Genomic DNA, 27,667 nt, shown 5'->3' with positions numbered 1-27,667 from the left:
TTGGATCCCCCCAAGATCACCATCCAGTCACATATCATGTCCATGGGCAGAGTTTGCACCCCAGAAATCGTGGATCCATGGCTTCGTGGAAGCGCCAAAGAGCAAAAACTTGGTTTTGGACCACAGATCCTCATGGATCCACATGATTTTTGCTTTGGATCCCCCCAAGCTTTCCATCCAGTCACATATCATGCCCATGGACAGAGTTTGCAGCACAGAAATCGTGGATTCACAGCTTCGTGGTAGCGCCAGGGACCAAAAACTTGCTTTTGGACCATGGATCCTCATGATTTTTACCTTGGCCACCCCAAGCTCACTATCCAATCACATATCATGTCCATGGGTAAAGCTTACACCACAGAAATCATAGATACACAGCTTCATGGTAGCACCAGAGACCAAAAACTTGGTATTGGACCATGGATCCTCATGAATCCTCATGAATTTTGCCTTGGATCCCCCCAACCACATCATCCAATCGCATATCATGTCCATGGGCTGAGCTTCCACCACAAAAAACATGGATCCACGGCTTCGTGGCAGCACCATGGAAGAAGAACTTGGTTTTGCACCATGGATCCTCATGAGTTTACACCCCGGAAATCATGGATCCTTGGCATTGTGGCAACATCATGGAGCGAAAACACGGCTTTGAAGCACATATCCTCATGGATCCTCATGATATCTGCATTGGCTCATCCCAAGCTCACCATCCAATCTCATGTTGTGTCCATGGAAAGAGCTTGCTCCTCAGATATAATGGATCCATGGCTTCGTGGCAGCACCATGGATCCAGAACATGATTTTGAGGCACGGGTCCTCATGGGTCCTCTTATGAGAAGATAGGAGTCTTGGAAAACAATTTCACAGTAGACCTTTATTCCTGGTTTAGCAGTGTCCCCAAATTGACATTCTACACCAGGGGTGGCCAACGATAGCTCTCCAGAAGTTTTTTGCCTACAACTCCCATCAGCCCCAGCCATCAGCCATGCTTGCTGGGCTGATGGGAGTTGTAGGCAAAAAACTTCTGGAGAGCTACTGTTGGCCACCCCTGTTCTACACTAAAATCATAGAATTGTATAGAATCATAGAATCATATAGTTGGAAGGGACCTCCAGGGTCATCTAGTCCAACTCCCTGCACAATGCAGGAAACTCACAAACACCTTCCCCAAAATTCACAGGATCTTCATTGCTGTCAGATGCCCATCTAGCCTCTGTTGAAAAACCTCCAGGAAAGAAGAGCCCACCACCTCCCGAGGAAGCCTGTTCCACTGAGGAACCGCTCTAACTGTCAGGAAGTTCTTCCTCATGTAGAGCTGGAAACTCTTTTCATTTAATTTCAACCCATTGGTTCTGGTCCCACCTTCTGGGGCCACAGAAAACAATTCCACATCATCCGCTATATGACAGCCCTTCAAGTATTTGAAGATGGTGATCATATCACCTCTCAGATGTCTCCTCTCCAAGCTAAACAGATGGAGCTCCTTCAATCTTTCCTCGTAGGACTTGGTCTCCATGTCCCTCATCATCTCCATTGCCCTCCTCTGGACATATTTCCTTATTAACCTGTGGTGCCCCAAACTGAACGCAGCAGTCTAGTAGGGTCCTAACCACAGCAGAGTAAAGTGACACAATCACTGAACATGATGTGGACACTTGGTTTTTGGTGATACAGCCCAAAATTGTGTTTGTCTTTTTGGCCGCCACATCACACAGCTGACTCATGTTCAGCATGTGGTCCACAAAGCCCCCTAGATTGGTTTCATACATAGTACTGCAAAGATAAGTCTCCCCCATGCTATAATGAATATGCAACTAGGTTCAGAAAAAAATCCCGCAGTTGTTTGAGACTTCGAAAATAAAACCCAGAACTGTAAATAGGAACTATAAATAGGCCAGCCGTCCACAAAACTGTTTTTATGTAACTTTAGCATGATCCTTATATTCTGTCCCCACTTACATCCAGAGAGCTCATGCAAGAGCAGCTGTCATTTCTGTACACTTCCCAAAAGCACTAAATCAAAGAATAGGTAGCTGTACTCCAGTCTGAATATCTGTAAGGAAAAGTATGGTGATTCGGTAACATCATCCAATCCTGGTTCAGCTAATGGGAGAGAGATGGATTCATCAGAATATCACACAACAGAGCAGGCCTTGAAATCCCTAGTCTTGTTTCAGAAACCAACCTATGAAGCTCTCAAGCATAGAAGGCAGAGTGCACAGCTTTCTCTTTCATGGGAAAACCACAGATTATGCAAAGTCACTATGTTTTTATTGTAATTAAAAGAAGACTCAATAAGTCTGAGCAGGTAAGTGATGTATGGAAAAAAGTCAACCCTTTGCCACTGACCCTGTTTCACTCTCAAGGAGTCCCATATAACATATGTATGACAACACTTCTGTCCTCAGTCATATGCTCTCCAATTTGATGAGGGAAAAGGCCCAGCCACACCCCACATTCCACATGTATATGGAAGGACTCATGGATGGATTCTCCTTTTGCATCTCATTCCATTAGTCTCCAAAACTACCTTTGTTTGCTGGCTTCGTGTATGTATCACTTTTCTCCCCGATGAAAGCAAAGGGGCTGACATCACTCTCCTGTCCTCCACTTTTATGCTCACAGAAACCCTGCAAGGTGGGTTAGGCGGAGAGTGCATGACTGTCCTGAGGTCACACAGCAAGCTTCCATGGCAGTCAGGATTTGAACCTAGGTTTACTAGATCCTAATGTAATATTCCAACCACTACACCATACTGGCTTTGCATGACCTGGCGAGCCAAGAGTACAGCATGTAGAACAAGGGTGTACGACTTCCCTAAGCCTTTCTGCATCTTTGGAATCATGACACAGCATGGTGGCTGCAACCAATAAAACGGCTGTCACAAAGCAACTGCTGCAGGGGCAAAGCCAGCAAAAGAATGGATGCCACGTTTTACCTTCAGTCACACAGAGAATATCCTTGTACTGTTGGAGGCAGCTGCTGCCAAAGTGACATCTACCAAAATCCACACAGTCAATCAAATGTACAACAACCAATCAGAAGCCAAGCTGGGCACAGTTTGCCACCTGATTAAAAAAAAACACTCCGCTGTTAACAGGAAAGGTGTTCCTGGGCACCATGGCACCTATAGGCATCACTAGTTTGGAGACTCCTGCTTTAGAAGGCTGCATTAAAGAAGACTCTTGAGAGTCCCTTGGACTGCAAGAAGATCCAGTCAGTCAGTCCTAAGGGAAATCAACCCAGACTGTTCCCTGGAAGGTCAGATGCTGAAGCTGAAACTCAAATCCTTTGGCCACCAAATGAGAAGGGAGCGCTCCTTGGAGAAGACGCTGATGCTGGGAAAGACAGAAGGCAAAAGAAGAAGGAGACAGCAAAAGATGAGATGGCTGGACAGCATTACTGATGTAAGAAACAAGAATTTGAGCAGACTTCGGAAGATGGTGGAAGACAGGAGGGCCTGGCGTGACTTCGTACATGAGGTCGGTCGCAAAGAGTCGGACTCGACTGTGCGACTGAACAACATTAAAAGATCTGTTGACCATAAACAGTTGTGATTGCACCTACGTTAATGAATACAAGACAAACTCACCCCTAAACAAGAAACTGTCCCCCTTAAACCATTTACAGTTGAATTAATGTAAGAGAGATGACAGCTTTTCATTATTAATGAAAATAATTATTAATGAAAAGTCCTATGAAGAAAGGTTGAAGGAGCTGGGCATGTTTAGCCTGGAGAGGAGGTGGCTAAGAGGTGATATGATCACCATCTTCAAGTACTTGAAAGGCTGTCATATGGAAGATGGTGTGGAATTGTTTTCTGTGGCCCCGGAAGGTAGGACCAGAACCAGAACTGCTTGAGATTGAATCAAAAGTGGTTTCGGCTCAACATCAGGAAGAACTTCCTGACCGTTAGCGATTTCTCAGTGGAACAGGCTTCCTCCTCGGGAGGTGGTGGGCTCTCCTTCCTTGGAGGTGTTTAAACAGAGGCTAGATGGCCATCTGACAGCAATGAAGATCCTGTGAATTTAGGGGGAGGTGTTTGTGAGTTTCCTGCATTGTGCAGGGGGTTGGACTAGATGATCCCTGAGGTCCCTTCCAACTCTATGATTCCATTATTCTAATTTGATGGCCTCTATCTAGTGAGCAAGATGTTTTGCAGTCAAAGATAAGATCCGCCACATGCTGCGCTTGGCCAAAGATATGAGAGATCCACTTTCAACCCCTGGAGTCTACAAAATACCCTGCTCCTGTGGTGCAGTCTGCATTGGCACTACCCAACGCAGTATCAACACCCGTCTCACCGAACACAAGAGACACTGTCGTTCATTTCAGCCAGAAAAATCAGCTGTAGCTAAACATGCACTTCAAGAAGGAGACCACGTCATCCACTTGGAAAGAACTGAAGTCCTTTCTACGGCCTCACATTATCATTCCCGCTTGAATAGAGAAGCTATTGAGATTTACAAACACCAGCACAACTTTAACAGAAAGGAAGAAGGCATTTCCATCCACCAATCTTGGTATCCAGCTCTGCAAAACACCCTACAGACCATAAATTGCAGAAATTCACAGAACAACCAGCACATCCCACAGAACAATCAGCACAGTCAACAACCATCTTCCTTATCTTCACACCCCTTCCAACCCTCCCAGCAATTAACACAGAACAATGGTCACATTCAACAGCCAGTTTCCTTATCACTACCCTTCCAGTAAGCCCCACCAAACAATGGGCACATTCACAAACCTATTGCCTTTTCACCACCCCCCCCCCCAGCCTAGAAATAGCATCTCTCCAGCAGCCCTGGCCTCACTCAATGCACAGCAGCCAAGAAGGTCAGAGCGCCTGCTCCGGCTGCAACGCCACTGAGGATGTTCTCCGCAGCCGAGAACGAAACGTCTGGAAGAAAAACTTTCTCCAGTAGAACACGGCACTTGAGCTCAAAAGATTCTACAAACCCTAAAGATAAGACCATTACAATATCTGCCTTGGATAGTTTTGCAACTCGGTGGCATCAGAAAGTTCAGAATGCAGTTATTTGCAGTGAAAGGTATGGACATGATTTTGATTTCTCATGTTACTGTGGTGTTCATGGTAAGGTAGAAACATTACAGATTTTTTTTGTTTGGTCATCCTGTAGACATTGGTGTGATGTCATAATGCACAAGCCTCAAAGTATTTGAAGCAGTGTTTGGCATCCTGGCAGTGTTCTGAGGTTTTCGTGGGTTATTCTGTGGTCAAGGACGTGCTGTGTGATGTGAAAGAAACCTCAGGGGGACCATGCATGATAAGCCCAACTATTCAAAAATGAAAAGTCACAGAATTCATGAAGATTAAGCGTTTCAAAGTATGTAAGCACACTGTGAGAGCATACAAGGTACTCGAAATCCAATTTGTATTTTGCAAACGTTGGGTATAGACGTGACATCTGAATGGATAATGAGTATGGTGAACAATAAAATTGTGAATGTGTGATAGTTGTTCAGCAAGCTATGACCATGGATATTACATGTGGTATAATGTCGAGTTTTCCTTAATCCAACGCAAATAACTTTAAAATCAAGAAGGATCCGCACTTGGAAACCATATTTTGCCTCTTTGGTACCGGCACAAAGCCATGGATCTGTCATTCCTGTGGTGCAAGGTCTGCCAAAAATAATGGTGGAATCCAACGCAAAAATCATGTGGATCCATGAGGATCCGTGGTCCAATACCAAGTTTTTATTCCATGGTGCTGCCACGAAGCCATGGAGCCATGATTTTTGTGGTAGATGCTCTGCCCATGGACATGATATGTGATTGCATAGTGAGCTTGGGGGGATCCAACACAAAAATCATGGGAATCCATGAGGATCCGTGGTTCATAATCAAGTTTTTTGTCCTTGGTGATGCCATGAAGCTGTGGATTCACGATTTCTGTGGTGGAAACTCTGCCCATGGACATGATATGTGCCTGGATGGAGGGCTTGGGGGGATCCGGAGCAAAAATCACGGGGATCCATGAGGATCCGTGGTCCAAAAGCAAGTTTTTGGTCCCTGGTGCTGCCACGAAACAGTGGATCCATGATTTCTGTAGTCGAAACTCTGCCCATGGACATGATATGTGACTGGATGGAGGGCTTGGGGGGATCCGGAGCAAAAATCACGTGATCCATGAGGATCCGTGGTCTAAAAGCAAGTTTTTGGTCCCTGGCGCTGCCACGAAGCTTTGGATACACGATTTGTGTGGTGGAAATTCTGCCCATGGACATGATATGTGACTGGATGGAGGGCTTGGGGAGATCCAAAGCAGAAATCATGTGGATCCGTGGTCCAAAAACAAGTTTTTGGTCCCTGGCGCTGCCACGATGCTGTGGATCCACGATTTCTGTGGTGCAAACTCTGCCCATGGACATGATATGTGATTGGATGTAGGACTTGGGGAGATCCAAAGCAGAAATCACGTGGATCCATGAGGATCCGTGGTCCAAAACCAAATTTTTGGTCCCTGGCGCTGTCACGAAGCCGGGGATCCATGATTTCTGTGGTGCAGACTCTGCTCATGGAGATGATATGTGACTGGATGTAGGGCTTGTGGAGATCTAAAGTAGAAATCATGTGGATCCATGAGGATCCGTGGTCCAAAAGCTAGTTTTTGGTCCCTGGCGCTGCCACGAAGCTGTGGATCCACGATTTCTGTGGTGCAAACTCTGCCCATGGACATGATATGTGATTGGATGTAGGGCTTGGGGGGAATTTGAAGCAGAAATCACGTGGATCCATAGGATCCATGGTTCATAACCAACTTTTTGATTTCTGGCGCTGTCACGAAACCGTGGATCCATGATTTCTGTGGTGGAAACTCTGCCCATGGACATGACGTGGCTGTATGGAGGGCTTGGGGGGATCCAAAGCAAAAATCACATGGATCCATGAGGATCCGTGGTCCAAAAGCAAGTTTTTGGTCCCTGGTGCTGCCACGAAACAGTGGATCCATGATTTCTGTGGTCGAAACTCTGCCCATGGACATGGCATGTGGATGTATGGAGGGCTTGGGGGATCCAAGGCAAAAATCATGTGGATCCATGAGGATCCGTGGTCCAAAAGCAAGTTATTGATCCCTGGTGCTGCCACGAAACAGTGGATCCATGATTTCTGTGGTTGAAACTCTGCCCATGGACATGACATGTGGCTGTATGGAGGGCTTGGGGGGATCCAAGGCAAAAATCATGTGGATCCATGAGGATCCGTGGTCCAAAAGCAAGTTTTTGGTCCCTGGCGCTGCCACGAAGCTTTGGATCCACTATTTCTGTGGTGCAAACACTGCCCATGGACATGATAAGTGACTAGATGGAGGGTTTGGGGGGATCCGAAGCAGAAATCATGTGGATCCATGAGGATCAGCGGCCCAAAATCAAGTTTTTGGTCCCTGGCGCTGCCACGAAGCCATGGATTCATAATTTCTGTGATGCAGGCTCTGCTCGTGGATCTGATATGTGATTGGATTGAGGGCTTCGGGGGGATTCGAAGCAGAAATAATGTGGATCCATGAGGATTCATGGTTCAAAACCAAGTTTTTGGTCCCTGGCGCTGCCACGAAGCCGTGGATCCATGATTTCTGTGGTGCAACATCTGCCCATGGACATGATATGTGATTGGCTTCTTATCTTGGGGTGGCCCACAACAAAAATCATGAGGATCCACGAGGATCCGTGGTTTGGAAACATGTTTTTTCAGTGCTGTGGCGCCACAAATTCGTGGAGGCATGATTTTTCTGGTGCTGCCTATAGTCTAAGAGAGGATCTACAACATGATGGTGGTTTGATTTAATTTCACCATAAAAATCATATGAATTCATTAGGATCCGTGCTTTGGAAGCCAGTTTTTGCTTTGCTGAGGCGCCACGAATTCGTGGAGGCATGATTTTTGTGGTCCTGCCTATAGTCTAAGACAGGATCAATAGGATTAAAGTGGTTTGATTTCATTTAAATGTAAAAATCATATGAATTCATGAAGATCCGTGTAGATCCGACTTTTACCCTTTTCCGTCCTCTCTCAACCCAACGGGCCACTTACCAGCTCCTGCAAACACAAATGCATGAGAGGATTCCTAGCTGTGGGTGGGGGAGGAGAGGCTGTAACAAGCAAGGCAAGAAGGCAGAGCACCCAGCTTTTGTTGAGGAAGGAAGAGTGCTTTTGCATACAGCAGCAATAGGTTTGCCAGACCCTAGCAGGTGATGGGGGTAGAGTTGCTTGAGCCAGGTGGGGAAACTCCTGGAGATTTGAGGATGGAGTCTGGGCAGGACAGGAACCTCAATGAGGTACAATGCCATGGAGTCCGCCCTCCAAAGCAACCATTTTTTCCAGAGGAACTGATCTCTGTCATCTTTAATTCTTTAAGTCCAGGGGATACCCAGGTCCCACCTGGAGGCTGGCATCCTTAAATCTTCACTAGTAACCCTGGAAGCCACTTGATGGGTGGAGCCTCTAGAAGAGTTCAGTATGAAAAACATGCTGGATCCTCCCCCTGCCCCCCCCATACCAGCCCTTTTACAGTCCTTTTCCACTTTTGCAAAAGCAGGCCAGACATCTGCTGTATCTGTTCACACAGTTGCTTTATCTTTCTTACACACATATATAGCTTTCAGCATGGTAATGCATGGAGAGGATGAATGAAAAAGTTGAGCTTTACTGGCCAGCAAAGAATGGCCAAAATGCTAATGGAGGACGGACAGAAGGAATCATGGAGATAAGAAACAATGTTACTATTGTGCAGGGTCGTAGCCAGAATATGGAAGGTGGGGGTCCCTCTAAATTTTTGAGGGGGCACTCAGCAGGCCCACCCCATAGCCTTTCCTCCCTCACCCTTCAAATCAAAGTACCAACCTGCACCCACCCCATACACAATTTGGGCAATGGGGAAAGGAGGGGAGCAGCAAAGGAGAGCGCCACTCAAACAGAGCATGGGGCTGGCAGCAAAAGCAGCCCCTAGCTTCTCCCTGCGAGTTAAAGTGCCCGCCTGCTATTTGAGTGGTGGGGAATGGAGGGCAGTAGGGATGAGAGCTCTTCTCTTTCCTCCCTGCCACTCTCGTCGCTGCTGCCCTCCCTTCCCATCACCCAAATCCTGTGCTGGGTGGGTGGCAAAAGCAGCCCCCAGCCTCTGGCTGGCCAGTTAAAGGGCCTGCCAATCAGCTGATCATCAGCCCCTTTAACTGGCATAAGAACATAAGGGAAGCGATGCTGGATCAGGCAGTCCGGGCCAGCCTGCGAGGCAGAGGTGGGGGGGGGTGTGCTCCCAGGAGGCAGGAAAGGAAGTTCCGCAGTGCCATTCATCCGGCCTGGAGGACTATGAGTCCCCGTGGGACTGGAGAGTCGCCCAGGCAGGGAGCATGAGGTGGGCTCGACCCTTCCCAGGTTTGCAAAGCCCCCTCTCCCTGTGTTCCACCCAGCCCAGAGAACGGACGAGAGCCAGTGACTGGCTGTGTGGTCGCCCAGGAGGAAAAAGAAAGCAAAAAAGTCTGGCTGGCATTCTGGCAGGGGACGCAAAAGCAGGGGCCTGTCTTGTGACGGCAGGGAGGAGGAAGAGGGGCGGGGGGGAGGGGGTCGACCCCCTCCGCTCCTTGGTCTGGGGCCGCACAAACGCTTCCTCCGCCCTCTGCCCAGAGCCATTCCTCCCCCACCCCTCGACACACCAGCTTCTAAGCAGCAGAGGGGCCGGCAAAAGCCACACCCAGTGCCCTCCCCGTTCTCCGGGCAGCACCTGGCGGAATCCATGGGCCCAGCGGCCACTGTGCGCCCAAGAGGCAACTGCTGCCGCAGGTGGGGGTGGCCCTGATTGAGGCTAGCAGCAGCGCAGACCCCAGGTGCGAGGGCGCCTGTGCAGTTTGGAGCTCTCTGGCTCAAGGCCAAGCCCAGCCGGGCTGATAAGCACTTCGTAGCAAGTGGTGGGGTTCCGACTTGTAACACCATGCATGCAGTTGCCTTGCACGGCTGGGCACTTGGCACTTCCCCGCCAGCAGGAGCCAGCCGGCAGAAGCAGTCCCAGCCTTCCACCCCTTTAAAGGGTCCGATGATCAGCTGGACCTTTAACTGGCAGCAGAGGCTGAGGGCTGCTTCTGCCGCCCACCCGGCACAGGTTTGGGTTGACGGGGAAGGGAGGGTATCAGGAAGGAGACCAGAGGCCCCGGGGGCTGGTGGGGGGCCCAAAGTCAGGGGACCTCGCCCAGAAGTCGGGGGGGGGGCTGTGCCCCCACAGGCCCCCTCGTAGCTATGGGCCTGCTATTGTGGGTTTTTTGCAAGAAAGGGACAAGAAGAACAGCAGTATGGTGCTTCTTGAGGGAGGAAGAACAGTGTGGGTCTGAGAGAAAATGTCTTGAGAGTGATAGCAGCAAACAAGCAGATTGGAGGGCCACACAGAAAGAGCTTGGGTGGGTTGTAGATTGGGGACTCCCGCTTTAAGTAAATTTCCTATCATATTTTTGTACTTACCTGGAAAATCCATGAAATACATAAAACCCACTATAACATAGCTTTTTTTTTAACTGTGTTTTTTAATTGTAAGCCACCTCAAGCAGGATTCTCAAGGGAGAGGGGTTAGAAATAAATTTCTCTGTGGGTGGCCTGGCTCATTCATTATTGGCAAGAGCCACCCATTTTACTATTGTAGTACTGAAAATATTGGCTATATTTCTGTGCTCAGATTACAATAAAATAAGGACATTATATTTCCCTAGGCCCAATATTTGTTCCTATAGTTTAGTGAATGCTTTCACCCGCCCCCCCCTACCCCCCAGAGATCCTGAGCTGCCTGTTTGTAGAATAGAAGTTGCTTAGATGGTTATCACTAACAATGTTAAGACTGATGATTAGAGCCCTTCCACCACTGAGGTGCATAATTTTGCCTCAGCTGAAATTTCTGAACCATTTTCAAGGGTAATTCCCTATGGCATAGCATGGTAGTGTGACTCCAACTCCAGAACATTAAACCATGCTTATCCACTATTTATATGGTGACTACAACTTTTGTACAACAGATGAGAAGCGTATTCTCTACAAGAAAGCCCAATAGAAGCTGTTTCTGAAACAAACGTGCCTAGGTTTGTAGCCACAGAGTTGGGTGGCTCCAGCGCAAGTTACCGTCCTTGTATGATCGTGCCCTTTTATCCATAAGCACGGATGAATAATGTGTGACTTCTGAGAGCAAGCGGAGACATACCGACGACACGCACAAATTCACACACTCACCTCACTGGTGAGCAACCCCCCACCCGTCCCTTATTTGGGTGTGTTGTTTTTATTTACCAGACTTTGAACTGAGTGAGCAGGAAGGGAAGTCGTGAAGGGATGGGAGGAGCGAAGCGTATTTTCAGGCTGGGCATGTTTGGTTGAGACGGGCAGCGTTGCTCACGCCAGACAAGCAACCTCAGCGCGCCTTGCTTCTTTCCAGGGTTTCACGTCACAGCTGCGTTGACTGAGAGGCGGCAACCTCCACCTCCTCTGGTCCGTCTCTACTCCCGCCCGGCGCCCGCTGTCTTCCAGCTGCCCCTCCCAGCCCTTGACCAGCGCCGTCGTCTTCTGCAGCCTGCTTAGGCCGGCAGGGAGGGAAGCCGAAGCGAGAAGGGGCGATGACCGTGGAGCAGAATGTGCTGCAGCAGAGCAACTCGCAGAAGGTACGCAAGCCGGCAGAGAGAACCTGGAGGGCTGGTGGGGGCAGTCTGCTTGGATCAGGCCGCTGGAGGAAGCGCACTCGCGGGCTGGCGATCTACTCGAGGGCCTGGCTTTTTAGAGCCTACAGGAGTTGGGGTGGCTGTGCTGCCTCCCTTCTGCTTCCTCGGTGACCTTTGCTTAGATGCAGAGATTATCGTGGCTTCGGTTGCCCTTCCTAAAATGGGGTGGGGGAGGGAGAGAGCAGTGTAGATTTAACTGCTTCTTGTAGCTGTACTCCTTCAATCGATGGCTTCTCTCCCTCTCTTTTTACGTTTGTTCCTTTCTTCCCCATTCTGCTTTTTTCGGAGGACCCGTGAGCCAGCGTTTGGGCTTTCCACCAGTCCATATATGTTTGTAGCCCATTCCCCACCCCTTTCTTCCCTTTCTTAAGTAAATAGACTTCTGTCTTGTCTCAGTTCATGTACTGACAGCCATCTGCGTTCTGAGGATGTTAGTTTTCTAACCAGTTTTGTGATGGATGTTTTGTACCGACTTTATTACAAGCAGCTGAAGACAGCATATGTAACTCAACTGTCTATTTTACCCTTTCGGACCTCTTTATTCCCAGTTTGCAGCCATATCTCTTTCTTTCCAGCTTTCTGACAGTGATCTTCTATTTGACATCCCATGCTTTACCTTTCATACTGTGGGTTGTCCTTGTCTTTAGTTTGTAAGATTGCACACAGAGTTTGTTCTGCTTATAACTTTTCAAGAGTGCCTAGCAGTTTTGAGTGTTTGTGAAGTAAGTGACTGAATTTGGACATAATAACAAGTTGCAATTAAATTGTTTATGTCCAGTTGGAGTTTGATGTTATGCTCACACATTCTTCTTTTTCCTCCCACCTTCCCTTTCTAGCACAAAAAGTCTAATTTAGCAATTTCCACTTAGATCAAGGTACAATTTACCATGATATTTAAATGAAGAGTCGCAGTGAATTGGAATGTGCTTACTTCATGCAAACTAGGATTTGAAACTAGGATTTAGCTGAAGTTTAGAATTCCTGTTGGGAGGGGGGCACTCCGGTTGGAAACCACTTGCATATGAACGTCATTGCAAATTGTTTTTGATCACACTGGGAACTTTCAGGCAAGCTGCAGGAGGAATTAGGGGAACATGTGTAGAAATTGTGCCTGATTGGGGTTTAATTGAAACTAGCTGTGATGTTTGAGTGAAGTCTGACAGGTAGTGACTGTCTAATGACCATCTCTGAGTCCTTGGCTGTTGTAAGTCCTACTGCTTCCGTGAAGTGGAACCAATCATTGTAGGAACATATACTTAACATTTTTTAAGTGTAGCCTGATTATGCACTCACCACAAGCACAGATTACTGGTGAGTCAAATCTGATCATTTGGGAATGGTATGGTCCTCTTATGGATCAAAAACTGGCTAATAATAGGAAGCAGAGCGTGAGTATAAATGGGCAGTCATTGCAGTAGAGGACGGTAAGCAGTGGGGTGCTGCAGGGCTCAGTACTGCATCCCATGCTCTTTAACTTGTTCATAAATGATTTGGATTTGGGAGTAAGCAGTGAAATGGCCAAGTTTGCAGATGACACTAAATTGTTCAGGGTGGTGAGAACCAGAGAGGATTGTGTGGCACTCCAAAGGGATCTGTTGAGGCTGGGCATCAACGTGTCAGATGAGGTTCAGTGTGGCCAAGTGCAAAGAAATGCACATTGGGGCCAAAAATCCCAGCTACAAATACAAGTTGATGGGGTATGAACTGGCAGAGACTGACAAAGAGAGAGATCTTGGGGTCGTGAACATATTTTCTGTGAACATATGAAGCTGCCTTATACTGAGTCAGACACTTGGTCCATCAAAGTCAGTATTGTCTTCTCAGACTGGCAGCAGCTCTCCAGGGTCTCAAGCTGAGGTTTTCCACACTTATTTGCCTGGACCCTTTTTTGGAGATGCCAGGGATTGAACCTGGGACTTTCTGCTTCCCAAGCAGATGCTCTACCACTGAGCCACCGTCCCTCCCTCTCCGTGGTAGATAACTCACTGAAAATGTCAAGACAGTGTGCGATTGCAATAAAAAAGGCCAATGCCATGCTGGGAATTATTAGGAAGGGAAGTGAAAACAAATCAGCCAGTATCATAATGCCCTCTATAAATCGATGGTGCAGTCTCATTTGGAATACTGTGTACAATTCTGGTCACCGCACCTCAAAGATGATATTATAGCATTGGAAAAAGTGCAGAAAAAGGGCAACTATAATGATTAAAGGGTTGGAACACTTTCCCTATGAAGAAAGGTTAAAACACTTGGGGCTCTTTAGTATGGAGAAACGTTGACTGCGGGGTGACATGATAGAGGTTTACAAGATTATGCATGGGATGGAGAAAGTAGAGAAAGAAGTACTTTTCTCCCTTTCTCATAGTACAAGAACTCGTGGGCATTCGATGAAATTGCTGAGCAGTCGGGTTAAAACGGATAAAAGGAAGTACTTCTTCACCCAAAGGTGATTAACATGTGGAATTCACTGCCACAGGAGGTGGTGGCGGCTACAAGCATAGCCAGCTTCAAGAGGGGGTTAGATAAAAATTTTGGAGCAGAGGTCCATCAGTGGCTATTAGCCACATTGTGTATATATATGTGTATGTGTGTGTGTGTGTGTATATATATATATATATATATATATAATTTTTTTGGCCATTGTGTGACACAGAGTGTTGGACTAGATGGGCCATTGGCCTGATCCAACATGGCTTCTCTTATGTTCTTATGTTCTTTACATCTTGTCACTGATTTGAGTCATACTTTTATGTCTGGCTGCTACAAATCGATACACAATGGTTTTGACTCATGTGAAATGAGACATAAGTTCTTGAACAAACTTTTGCCTATCTGATCCTGTCACTGTACTTTTAAAATCTGTCCATCTCTTTCAAAGAAACGTCGTTTTAAAGTGCAACAGTTTGCTAAGTGGTTCTTAATATTATATTTTCATAATATTTCTACCTTAAGGCTTCACGTCCACATCTTAATTCTTTTTAAAGTTATGATTGGCTCGCTATAGTAATGTATATAAAGTATTACTCATACTGAAATAAAACTAGTTGCTATTGTGTGAAATGTTATTTAGAGATACCTGCGCAAAAGGAAGGTGGTGATTGTTTTGCTGATGTGAGCACTTCTTAAATTGTGAAGATAAACTACTTGTGTTGAAATGTGGAAAGTAAGATGAAGCACAATATAGTAACTCCCTTGTTTCTGTGCCAAAGAATTGCTGTTAGTAGTTGTTCAAAAGCAGAACTCTGCAATTTCCCATTATTGCCATGTGTGCTACCTTTTCATGTATTCAAGCGTCTCTACTTATTATGACACTATAAGCATGTAGTGCTCTGGAACCAGACCCTTCTGCTTGACTAATTTTGTCACATAGTGTAAGGCCAACACAAGAATGTTGTCAGATATGTATTGCTACTAGTGCATGCCATTGCATCTTATTACATAAAACGTACTTGCTGGCTGCAGTTTACATTAAAACATTCAATTAGATGATGAGGTTGTTACCAAGACAACTACAATTTAATAGCTAGGCCTCTCCTATCTGAAACAAAAATAGCTTTTGATCTGTAAGTCTGTTATATAGAAACTGTTCAGGAATTGGTCTTCATTTGGGGTACAACCTAGATAAAATATAGCGAGCATACAAAATTTATTATGCAAATAAAGGTTTTATCCATAGCTGTGATGGAGAATACTTGTTTAGCAGGTTGTTCTGGATTCATATTTTTGTCTGTTCAAGGGAATAGACAGTTCATTTTTCTCAGATGCATTATGTAGCTTATAACAACTGTGAAACGATGATTAACTTTAATTGTTATGTATTTTGTATTAGCATTAGTACAAATAGTACAATATTCATTGGTCCAACCCTTTTATAATTTGTGGATTAAACGTAACTCAGAGGTGTAAGAGAAACTGGAGCAAAATTTCTACTTAAAAATTAAGTAGAAGAATATTAGTTGGAATAGATTTAATTTTGTAATAATTTGAATCTTGCCTATTGCATAAAGCATAAAAGAAAAATAATTCTCTAAAATCATCTTAGGCATTGCATTGGCTCTCCTATGTACTTCATGTAATGCAAAATGCAGGCAGCACACATGTGTATTTAGTTTTCACAGTTCTTCAGTTCAGAAGATTATAAATGTGGAAAGTGGGAGTCTACAGAAGTCCCATTTGTATTACACTTTAAAGGTCACTCCCAATCACACACAGAGACTGTGAGAATACAAGTAGGAGATTTATGAGACTCAGGGGTGGGGGATCCCACTCTTTCCCCCATACTCACTAGGCCATTTCCTCTCCAGGCTAGCTCCACAGCAGCTTCTGCTCTTCCCCACTTCCCCAGAATGCACTGCTGCCTTGTCTGCCTGACTGGTTTATGGTGGCAAGGAAAGCAGCCCTCAGAAGGCAGCCCTCATTTCTACCAGATAGTAGGGCAAAGGCAGGGATGAGGGATGGAGGCTGCTGCATCCATTTCTTAACCCCTCATAAATTGCTTCCTTCAAATGATGACCAATTTTTTTGGCAGTTTTTTAAAAAAATATTTCCCTTGTTTTGGAGTTTTCGTGCAAATCTGGGAGCTGTCCCAGGTTTTTACAAAGATTTCCTTACTCCATACCTCACCCTAAAGTTTGGTTTTAGTGATTTTCATGCCAGAGGCATGGTTCATGTGTGTGAATGCACTGTGTTGATAAAAGGACTAATCATACTCGAATTATATGTGAGTGAGTGACTTCACGGCTGTGGGAGAAAACAGATACTGAATGTGGAAAGTGCTGTTGTGTTCTGGTCTTCCACATCCTATCTTCATTGTCTGTTTGCACAAGAAGCAGCAATATTCTGAACATATTTGCAGGTTTCTTACATTAAAAGGTACCTGCTAATGCATATTTAGAAGAAGAAGAAGATATTGGATTTATATCCCGCCCTCCACTCCGAAGAATCTCAGAGCGGCTCACAATCTCCTTTACCTTCCTTCCCCACAACAGACACTCTGTGAGGTGGGTGGGGCTGGAGAGGGCTCTCACAGCAGCTGCCCTTTCAAGGACAACCTCTGCCGGAGCTATGGCTGACCCAAGGCCATTCCAGCAGGTGCAAGTGGAGGAGTGGGGAATCAAACCCGGATAAGAGTCCGCACACTTAACCACTACACCAAACTGGCCATCAACAGATAGAGCTGGGTGTCATCTGCATATTGGTGACAATCCAGCCTAAAACCTCTAGCAATCTGGGCAAGGGGGTGCATATAGATGTTTAACATCATCGGCGAGAGGATAGCTCCCTGCGGCTCACCACACTCTAGTGGATGACTCAGGAAGGACTGCTCGCCAATCGCCATCCTTTGTCCCCGACCATGGAAAAAGGATGAAAACCACTGTGAGGACACCCCCTGAACTCCAGTGTTGGCAAGGCGGTGGGTCATTAGATTGTAATCGATGGTGTCAAATGCTGCTGAAAGGTGTAAAAGCAATAGCAGCACTGACCCGCCTTGGTCCAGGTGCTGTTAAGCCAATTGGCCTAAAAATATGGTTTTGGGGAATTTAGAGTGGTTGGCAATCAGCCTTTTAGCGAGATCTAAAAACCTGTTTATACAGGCGTCTGCTTTGGGAGTTACCCTCCCAGTAACAAGGCAAGATGGTCTAATAATCAATGGGGTGTTTTATTTAAGGAATAAGGGCAAACATACAAGGGTATCATACAACATACATACGGGCCTAAGAAAACAGATATGAAATTGATAGAGGGGTAACACAAGGGTAAAAACATAGACAGGGTATATGACCTGATCCTGGTGGCTTAGGGTCCAATCACAACTAGAAGATATAGACATGCACTGCGATGTGCCATGCCTCATGCTCCTTACTTAGAGTAGGGAGGGAGGAACAATCTGGTTACATATTGCTCAGGCAGAGAGAGTGAGCATGGCTTTCTCTCTGGTTATATTATTTTTGGAAAGGAAAAGGTCCTCCCAAAAAGGGGCTGGCTTGTTGGTGGGCAGTATCTAGTCTATTCTGGGCACCTGATTGGATGCCCACCTCCAGCCAATGAGCAGACCTGACTCTGGTCACCTGAATGGATCTCCAGGTAATAATGGGACAGGGGGAGGCTACAAAGTGGCAGTTTGGGCAAGGCATGGGTGGAAGCATGGGTGGAGGGGATTAAACAAGCTATCCAAACTTATCTAAAGGTGACAATAGAGGGCCAAATTGGTACCCAATGTGACACCTGATCTATACAAACAACTCTGGCTCTAGGGGAGACTGGTCTTGCTCTTCTGGCTAGCACAGTCCTTTGTCTGAACTTCTGTTTGACAAAGACTTGGGCGGTCTGGCAGGATCCATGCCTAAGCTGAGCTTGATTGCCTTATGTAGATGTAACAGCTGTTGAGTACGTGAGCCTCTCGTTTCTCTGTCATGGAGTCTGGCCCTGCAGGAAGATGGTCACTGATGATGTTAGCCTACCAACATGGCTTTCATGGTCAAGGCTGGAAACTGCTTGCCTGGACAGTTCCTAGCGATGCGACTTCTTCCACTGCAACGGCCGAGATGGTGCACACACAGAGAGGCTGGAAACCCATCTGTACTTCTGGATAGCACTCTTTCAGAGATGTAGAGTGCTGTTGTAATGCTGAGGCTGTTAGTATTCACATAAGTCTCTTATAAAATGGTAGATAAAACTAATGTTTCACAGCAGATGTGTGTGATTTTAGTCTCCAGGCACCCTGGCAACCAAATGGATGATTACAATGTCCGTATATAACTGAAATTAGGGGTCTCTTTCTCACAGTGCCTTCTGAGGTCACTCTACATTTTGAATGTGGTCAATCTGATCACTTTCAGCCACACTAAACCCTCCTTAGCCATGCATACCATGGGGACATCAACTCATTCCTACTTCCTTAGTAAATATGAGTAAGAGTGCTAGTTCCTTTAGTCACACACATGAAAGCTGCTAAACTGTTCCTTAATGTCAAGTGGTAGAGGGTTCTTGAGTGCTACTCATTGGGAAGGGTATGCCCTCTTAATAACTGACTTAGCAGGTGATGCTGGCACTGAGAAAGAACTACTATGGAACCAGAGAGAGAAGCCTCACTGGGCAAGGTACTCATGGTAGCTGTGTAGCAGTCTCATTCCCATACAGGCAGAAGCAAGGGCTTGCAAGTTATGTTTCTACATGGTGGTTTAAAACTATATGAAGTATTTGTTTGTGTACTTGTCTTAGTTGTTGTAGTGACTGCTGGTTTTTATTATGAACATCTGAAGTAAGCTCTGCAGAGACAGTGTATTCTGGAAGAATGTTTTGGAAAAAGCCAAATATTTTGACATATTGAAAGATTTTTAAACCTTATTACAAAATGTACCAACTGGTCTAGCAAGTTCAGTGTTCCTGTTGCCTTCAATACATATCAGTTGAGGTTTGTAATACCTGAATGGGGTTTCAATCATAACAAAGTTATTTATTTTGTGGCTTTTGAAGAGGGACATAACAATTGTACCAGTTCAGAATCAAATAATGAATTAGCTAAAATTGTTTTAAAAGCTTAGAGTTTTGAAAAAGTAAATATACCTCTTCCGATTCTGTTTGAATTGTCATTGTAGAAAATATGTTATGGATGGTGAACTAGTAAAAAATAGTACTTGGAATGATTTTGTAAAAACCCTGGACTTGATAGTAACCACTGGGTCCCCAGATCTGGTCTGCAGGTATATAACACAGCAACTTTGCTTGAGGCTAAGAAGGCATAGGGCTGGCTAGTAATTGAATTAGAAATGTAGTGGTCTGTATGTTACCTTGAAGTCTATCACAAGAGGAATATTTAATATAAATTAAGGCTTACAAGAATGTAGATGTGAATTGTGCTGGTGTAATTACATCAGCAGCAGCAGCCTTTATTGGCATAAAAGAAATCAGTTATACAGAATAAAAGGATTATCAAGATACAGAATAAAAATACAAAAAGTACAGTTTAAATTTAAAAATATTGTTATCAATTAAAACTATGGCTACAAAATCCTTTGGCGTATCATGGTGGCCAGAAAAATGAACCTGGCTACTATTTCAGTGTCTTTCGGGGAGTAATTACATACTGTATCATTTTTCTACAATAGACATCCTCAAAACCACCTCAGAATTAGTAACACGGATTGTTGATGCACATATGTAAAGATCTCCAGCTGCAAAACACCCTCTATAATCTAATATCTAGCTGTCACAATTCATGGTAATAATTTATTTAAAATTTTTTATGCTGCCTTTCCATCCAAATAGGGTCCCCAAGGTAGCAAACATTAAAACAACATTTGAAACAAAGGAGCTTGCCAGGATTGCTGAGAGGGTCCCATCTCTACAACATTCAGCCTTTTAGCATTTTAACTTTACATCCTTCATATTTTGTCTCATAGATCATGGTGGAATGTCTCTGTATAATATTGTGCAAACCCTTAATGCCCTGATCTGGTATAGTTAGTTATGAAACTAAAGGAACTTTATACAACATTTTATTCCCCAAACAGGGACTCTCTCAGGACCTTGATGCTCTCAAGGTATTGGTGGGGTTCAGTCAATTCATAGAAAAATTGGGGATGAGACACAGAGCAGTCCAGAGCAACAATTATCAGTTTCATTTGCATTCTTCTTTTGACGGTCACTATCACTAGAATTTCTGTATGCTGTGTAAGTTGAACCCAAGTGAAACAGAAACATGAAAAACTGGAGTATAGAATATTTATAGATGCTTCAACGTCAGTGCTAATTCTTCAGAGACATTATGACTCTGTTAGCATTTGAGCTTCAGAGTTTGCTTATTTATTTTGTTTAGTTTGGAGTCAGTGTTCAAATGGTCATTACAGAAGGGATGTAGTTTGTCATAGTTCTTGTTTCCCAGCTCCCAGTGTACTAAGGAGATGTTAGGGTTGCCAACAGGCCTGGTTAAATGTTTAATACATGAAAAGGCTTACTATGGAAGTGAGAAGTTGAAGCTCTTCATGGCATGAAGGAAAATGATATCACCTGATAAATCAGAGCTCATTAAGCTTTTATTAAATGGACAAGACAAGACTTTTTCCTCCAGCAGTTGGCCACTGTAGGATATGTTGTCCCCCTTCCCCAGTTTAGCTTTGTTCTGTCCTCATGGTCCTTGATAACTTTCATTGGTGTATGATTGATGGATCACAAGAATACCAGGGCAGAAGATTCCTGGTACTGAAGTCTTTTTTCTGTCACTGGGCTCAGACAACCGGTTGTCTTTGTTCACAGATACTCAGTTTAGTTGTAGAAATAAAATTAAAAAGTACTGACAGAAAGTCCTTTCATAGTTTTAGATAGTGCACATGTTCACTATTTGGAAAATTGACATTACTTCACACATCTTTATTGAACCAAGGATTTCTGCTAGTACTTGTCTGCTTTAGTTTCTGAAGTTTTGGAGCGGTATTGAAGATTATCTAAATCTCATCTGGCAAAGTAAGTAGTAGAGATGGGCATGAACTGGCTGATGAACTAGTTCTTGGTTTGTGAAGCAATGTTTTCAAATGTAGGAACTGCCACAAACTTCTGTGAATTTTGATGCAGTTCATGGTTGATTGTGAAGAGCAGAAAGCAGGGGTTTTCTGCTCTTCATAAAAAACTGCTGAGTGGTGGGGAGGTTCCGGATGCTCAACCATTTGGTTTAAATAGCTGAGAGCCACTTAAATCATTGCTTTCTGCTCCCCACAAAAAGCAGGAGTTTCAATGGCTGAATGCCCCCAAAAGCCCCTTTAAACAGCTAAGCCTTTGGAGTAAACTGCTCTGTGTGGCTCAGTTTTTAAAAGAGGCTTTCTGGTTGTTAAACAATTTTATTGATAACCTATGGTAACAATATCTTTTTATATCACCTCTATCCCTAACCCATATGATATTTTCTATACCCCCCTCCCTCCATTACTAGACTCCCGCCAAAGCTATATACTTAAAGTTAACTTATAAAGGTACCCTTAACTATCAAAATCTAAATTCATATTCTTACTTTCCCTAATACTTATTATTAAAAAATTGTCCACTGTCTTTTTACATTTAAAAAAAGGCTTTCTTGTACAGTCGGCCCCTTTAAACAGCTGAGTCAAAGGGGCAGCCTGCTTCCATAGTTCAGATGTTTAGACCATGAAACAACTGAGCTGCAGGAGCAGGCTGCTCCCCTGGCTCAGCTCTTTTGGGCACAAATCCCATTTAGTTTGTACATGAGTTGATTGGGTTCGTGGTTCATATCCATCCCTAGTAGATAGTACTTCTGCCATGTTGGTATCTGATGCTACTTAATAGTTGTAGGATATTATTTCCTGTTGCCCAAGTATTACAAGAGTTTATTTTTTTTACCGCTGAAGATGAAGAAAGGCAAATGCCATTACATTACCTAATTTACCATATATGCTATATGGTAAATTAGGACTCAAACTAAAAAGACTGTACTCTCAGTATGTGTTATAAGTAAAAATTAAATATCCCAGCTTGCACTTCCACTTGCATAGTTATCTTGATAGACAGGTGTTATTGTATATTTGCAGCTTTTGCTTGTACAAATTAGCTGCACTAAGTATATATGTTTCAATTTTTTGCATTGCTGGATACAGTCTTGTAACTTTGCATTCCAATACAGTGTACCATTGTACTGAGCTAACTCTCCATACTATCTGGTAGAACACTGCTAAAGCCTCAGAGTATAATTTGAACTGGCATAGGGTTTGTTGTAGGAAGGCAGTGAGTGCTCAGTCCAAAGGATTTTTAGATTTCGTACCATGAGAGCAAAAAACCCAACCATCAAACCACTGTGGTGTTTTTCACTGTCACCGTTTTCGCACACAGCTTACCACGGGGTCACATTCCTGTTCTCTCTGCAGCGTCCATCAGATTTCCTGTTATCTGCCTCGAAGTTACAGGAAGTGCCGCGGCTTTTGCGTAGCAAACGTAAACCGCTAAAACCCAGTTTACGTTTGCTACGAAAAAGCCATGGCACTTCCTGTAACTCCGGCGCAGATAATGGGAAATCCGACAGACGCTTCGGAGAGAACAGGAACATGACCGCGTTGTAAGCTGTGTGCGAAAACGGTATGTGTGTTGGTCATGCTTGGGTTGCAGTTTAATCCTTGACGTGCACAACTGTTTGTATTGTTGCAGTTACATTTTTTCTTTGCAATGTTTTTGCCCATGTGGTTTTTTGTTCTGCTCATAGAACCATTACTGTATGTGGAAAGTACCGTTCAGACTCACTGAAAATTGGATTCAGTGTGATTAGATTATTGAGGGTACTGACATTTTATCACTTGTTAACTAAAACAATGCTTCTCTTACAAACAGACATCATATTAGCTTCATTTGATAGAGTGATTCTCTATAGTTCTTTCTCAAAAGAGTTTTGTTTGAAAAACAATCAAAAAGAAGATATTGGATTTATATCCCGCCCTCCACTCAGAGTCTCAGAGCCGCTCACAATCTTCCTTATCTTCTTCCCTCACAACAGACACCCTGAGAGGTGGGTGGGGCTGAGAGGACTCTTACAACAGCTGCCCTTTCAAGGACAACCTCTGTCAGAGCTATGGCTGACCCAAGGCTATTTCAGCAGGTGCAAGTGGAGGAGTGGGGAATCAAACCCGGTTCTCCTAGATAAGAGTCCACACACTTAACCACTGCACCAAACTGGCTCTCACCAAACTGGATTTCAATATACTTCAAGAGCCAGTGTTACGAAGTGGTCAGAGTTTTGGACTAGGATCTGGGTGACGCATATTTGATCCCCTACACTGCCATGGAAGGTTGCTGGGTGACCTTAGGCTAGTCACATTCTCTCAGTCTAACCTACCTCACAAAGTTGTTGTGAGAATAAGATGGTGGACAGAGCAATAGAAACCTTTGGGTCTCCACTAGAAAAAAAGACGGTATAAATGAAGTACATAAATATGAATACAAATATACTTTTTTTAAATGGAAAATTTATGGGGGTCTGGGCTGGGACCACTGACAGGAAAATTATGATTTCAAGCTAATAATTTAATATGTGACTGTGGCTGTATTTGAGAAACATGTATTTTAGTGTACTAAAACTAGACACTGAAATGTGTATTTTAGTGATCATAAGCTTTTTGCAGTTTTATTTTATATGCCTTTAAATTCATTAGAATAATAGAATCATAGAGTTGGAAGGGACCTCCAGGGTCCTCTAGTCAGATTCCCTGTACAATGCAGGAAACTCACAAATACCTCCCCCTAAATTCACAGGATCTTCATTGCTGTCAGATGGTCATCTAGCTTTTGTTTAAAAACCTCCAAGGAAGGAGAGCCCACCACTCTAACGGTTCTTCCTAATGTTGAGCCGGAAACTCTTTTGATTTAATTTCAACCCATTGGTTTTGGTCCTACCTTCTGGGGCCACAGAAAACAATTGCACACCCTCCTCAACCTCTCTTCATAGGACTTGGTCTCCAGACCCCTCACCATTTTCGTCGCCCTCCTCTGGACCTGTTCCAGCTTGCCTGTATCCTTAAAATGTGGTGCCCAAAGCTGAACACAATACTCCAGGTGAGGTCTTACCAGAGCAGAGTAAAGCGATACCATAGGATTTCATTGTGTCTTGGGGTATAAAGTCATCATATGTCTAATCTGGTTTTACTATCTTACTGTATGTCTTACAGTCATAAAATGAATCTTGCAGTTAAAACCTAATTTGTATATTCAGCGAATATGGCAAGAATGATTCTAACCTTTTCCCAAGCTTTTGATATACTGCTGAAAAAGAGGACCTGGAAGATGCGGTCTGACTGTCTCTGCCTTAATTCCATGCAAGGCTAGTATAGAAAGATGTCTGAAAGAGTACACACTGCTCAGTTGTCCTGTTAAGGATTAATTGTAAGTTCACAGCCCTCCTAATATTGAGAATGCTAAGCTTTGAAAAGATGCTGTATTTGTACAGTATGTTTCCACTTTTAACAATGGTGTGCAAATGACACCTAAGATATGCACCACGAAACATAGGGAGCCTTTTGCTGAAGGGTCAGATATGTTTTCTTTTTAGTTATATCATCTCAGAGTTAGATTGATCGGTTATATTACCAATGCCTTCCAGTGCTGGAGGATTGTGTGTTAATTCCAAGTCTTGTAACATCCAATATAGAAGATTGTGCTGTTGAGTTGCAACCAACTCATGGGAACTGCAGCCAAGTTCTTCTGAAAAGGTGCATGTGTGTGTATTTGAGTTGCGAGGGGATGATCAAGCAGGACTTAGTGTGAAAAATGAAATTCTAAGAAAAAGATTCAGTTTGATGAAAAGTTTGAAGGAAAGTCAAATTTAAATGTATCAAGATAATGCAGATTTGGCTTTGAATTAACATGGAAGGTTACATATTTTTGGTGTGAATGCATATTATGGATTCATTAAAATACTATGGATTTTTATAGCTTTTTTAATTTTTATGGTAATAATGCAATCAGGCATAGCATTCATAGATTGGCATTTATGAATTTTGACTAATTTAGACTTGGTGTAAATGTTACCTATGTGTTGTTATGGTAATAAAGTAAACTACCAGCTTTTCTGCTTGCACATGGAGGAGAAGGAAAAATCACTTCAATTTTCTACCTAACTTAAGAGGCAGGTCATATGATTTCTTATCTGTGCAGGTTTTTCAGTCTCTTGACATAGCCTTTTGGGTCAAAAGGTCCTCCTTATCATTCTTGCTCCAGCAGAAAGTCTAGTAGAATCCAGCTGTACACTTTTTACCTAGTTTGCATTGCTGTGATTAGATGTATTTTTGTATTTGCCTTGAATAATATATACTGTGTATTATAAGTTCAGTGCATGTCACAGAAATGCATTCTTTAATAATTAATACTTAACATATGCAAGACTTCCTTTCTTTACAAAAGCTTTAAATTGATTAAATACAAGTGGATATTATATTTAGAACATTTTAAACAACTCAGAAGCAAGTTTTTCTATTCTGCATAGTTTCTGTCTTGCATCAGTAGCTGACTTTTTATGTGGGCCCAATATGTTACTGAAGAACTGTGGTTATCTGGCTTCAGTGATCTCCTAGAGATAGTACTACACTAATTATGTTATCTGTGATTCTGCTGGATAATAAAAGACAAGTTGCCTTTTTCATGCTCAAAATCTAGTGTTGCATATATTTCTTTCTTTTTTTTTTTTTTTTAAATCATTTTTCCTGTGGTTTCAGAATATTCAGATACTATATTTCTGCCATTACCTGTTACCTTATGCAAGATAAAATGAATAGTCTGAAAACATTAGAATATGTTCTACGTATTCTGAGAGAGATTCATGCTATGTATAAATGGAAATGGTTAACATCCATTGAGGCTTTTTTGGCAGCCTATGTAGGAAAGTTTGGTGTTTGTCCAGTTCTGAGGGTATAAATGTCTGCATTAGACAGACCACAGCTATAATCAGGGTTTGGTTGGCAGCAGAAAGTGAAGAGTTGAATGAGCTAGGAAAATTAAACACCATTGGATGCCTTTATTCTAGGACAATATTTACCTGACTGCTTCTTGACAATTTGTCTGCTCAGATGATGATTACTATTTCCTAAATTTCATTTTTAAAAGAGAATAGAATTTATCATTTGGATTGCATGGCTAGATGAGAGAAGAAAAACGTTAATTTATAAAGCACATGCCAATCCATGGATTGAAAGGGTTTCAAGGGTTCCAGAGAAACTAATACATATTTTCTTGAAACCCTTTTGGAACCTAAGTTTTTGAGTTCCATGGTGGATGCAAAGTGGGATATAAATAGGGTGGGAAGTCCGGGAGATGGGGATACAGGGTGCCATGGGCTTGAAGGCATTATGTCACTTCTGGGGGAAACCTGTTTTAGGAGTTGCTAGAAACTTTGTGGTCAGATGAGTTTCTACTGATTCCTACAGTGGAATGACATTGCTTTCAGGCTTTCCCTGGGAATGGTGCAATGCCATTGTATAAAAGGGTATTTTTTTTTAAAAAAAAATTCTGCTGACAGAGAGAAGATGATGATATTGGATTTATATCCCGCCCTCCACTCCGAAGAGTTTCAGAGCGGCTCACAATTTCCTTTACCTTCCTCCCCCACAACAGACACCCTGTGAGGTGGGTGGGGCTGGAGAGGGCTCTCATAGCAGCTGCCCTTTCAAGGACAACCTCTGCCAGAGCTATGGCTGACCCAAGGCCATTCCAGCAGCTGCAAGTGGAGGAGTGGGAAATCAAACCCAGTTCTCCCAGATAAGAGTCCGCACACTTAACCACTACACCAAGCTGGCTCTCCAGAGTTGGAAGATAGTGAGAACTGCTGGCAACACTTAGGTATACATGTAATAACTGGCTCTTTCTTTCTTTCTTTCTTTCTTTCTTTCTTTCTTTCTTTCTTTCTTTCTTTCTTTCTTTCTTTCTTTCTTTCTTTCTTTCTTTCTTTCTTTCTTTCTTTCTTTCTTTCTTTCTTTCTTTCTTTCTTTCTTTCTTTCTTTCTTTCTTTCTTTCGTCTTCTAACCATTTTTCATTTTAAAATAACAGCAGTTTCTTAGTTCAGATATTGTAGTACTACAGTTCATAGCGTGCTCACTGCAGTTTCTTAAGTATTCTACAGTTTCAGATAGGGTTCCCAACCCTCCTGCCCTGGTGGGGGACCCCCGAATTTGCAGCCTCCTCCCCCGCTCTCAAAAAATCTGGGGGCGGGGGAGGCAGGGCGGGGGAGAGAGAACATACCTGTAGGCATTATGTTAGTGTAGAGCTTCTGATCCGTTTTTAAAATGTGTCCCTTTAAGGCTGCACAGGAAACAGGAAGAGCTTCATGGGAAAGGGTCAGTAACGGTTTCCATGGAGAACGGCCCCTCCCTTTCTTTTCCTGTGCAGCCTTGCTTTCGTTTTCACAGCAACGTTCTGCTGGAAGAAGACCAAGTAAGTATTTGTGTGTGTGTGAGAGAGGGAGGGGGCAGGGAGA

General features: G+C 43.8%; 1 protein-coding gene across 1 annotated transcript in view; it reads left to right on the top strand.

Annotated features, from left to right (window-relative positions):
* Positions 1-27,667, top strand: part of USP25 (ubiquitin specific peptidase 25) — a 217,761-nt gene that overhangs the window by 22,290 nt on the left and 167,804 nt on the right. The window contains exon 2 of the mRNA XM_060234402.1: positions 11,433-11,655. Within this exon, the coding sequence (XP_060090385.1) occupies positions 11,611-11,655 (45 nt within the window). The 5' untranslated portion in view covers positions 11,433-11,610. The remainder of the gene's footprint in view (positions 1-11,432; positions 11,656-27,667) is intronic.

This window comes from Heteronotia binoei, chromosome 3, assembly GCF_032191835.1.
Source record: "Heteronotia binoei isolate CCM8104 ecotype False Entrance Well chromosome 3, APGP_CSIRO_Hbin_v1, whole genome shotgun sequence".
Taxonomy (NCBI): domain Eukaryota; kingdom Metazoa; phylum Chordata; class Lepidosauria; order Squamata; family Gekkonidae; genus Heteronotia; species Heteronotia binoei.
The sequence above is the reverse complement of the archived record's forward strand: the minus strand, read 5'-3'. Positions and strand labels throughout refer to the sequence as shown.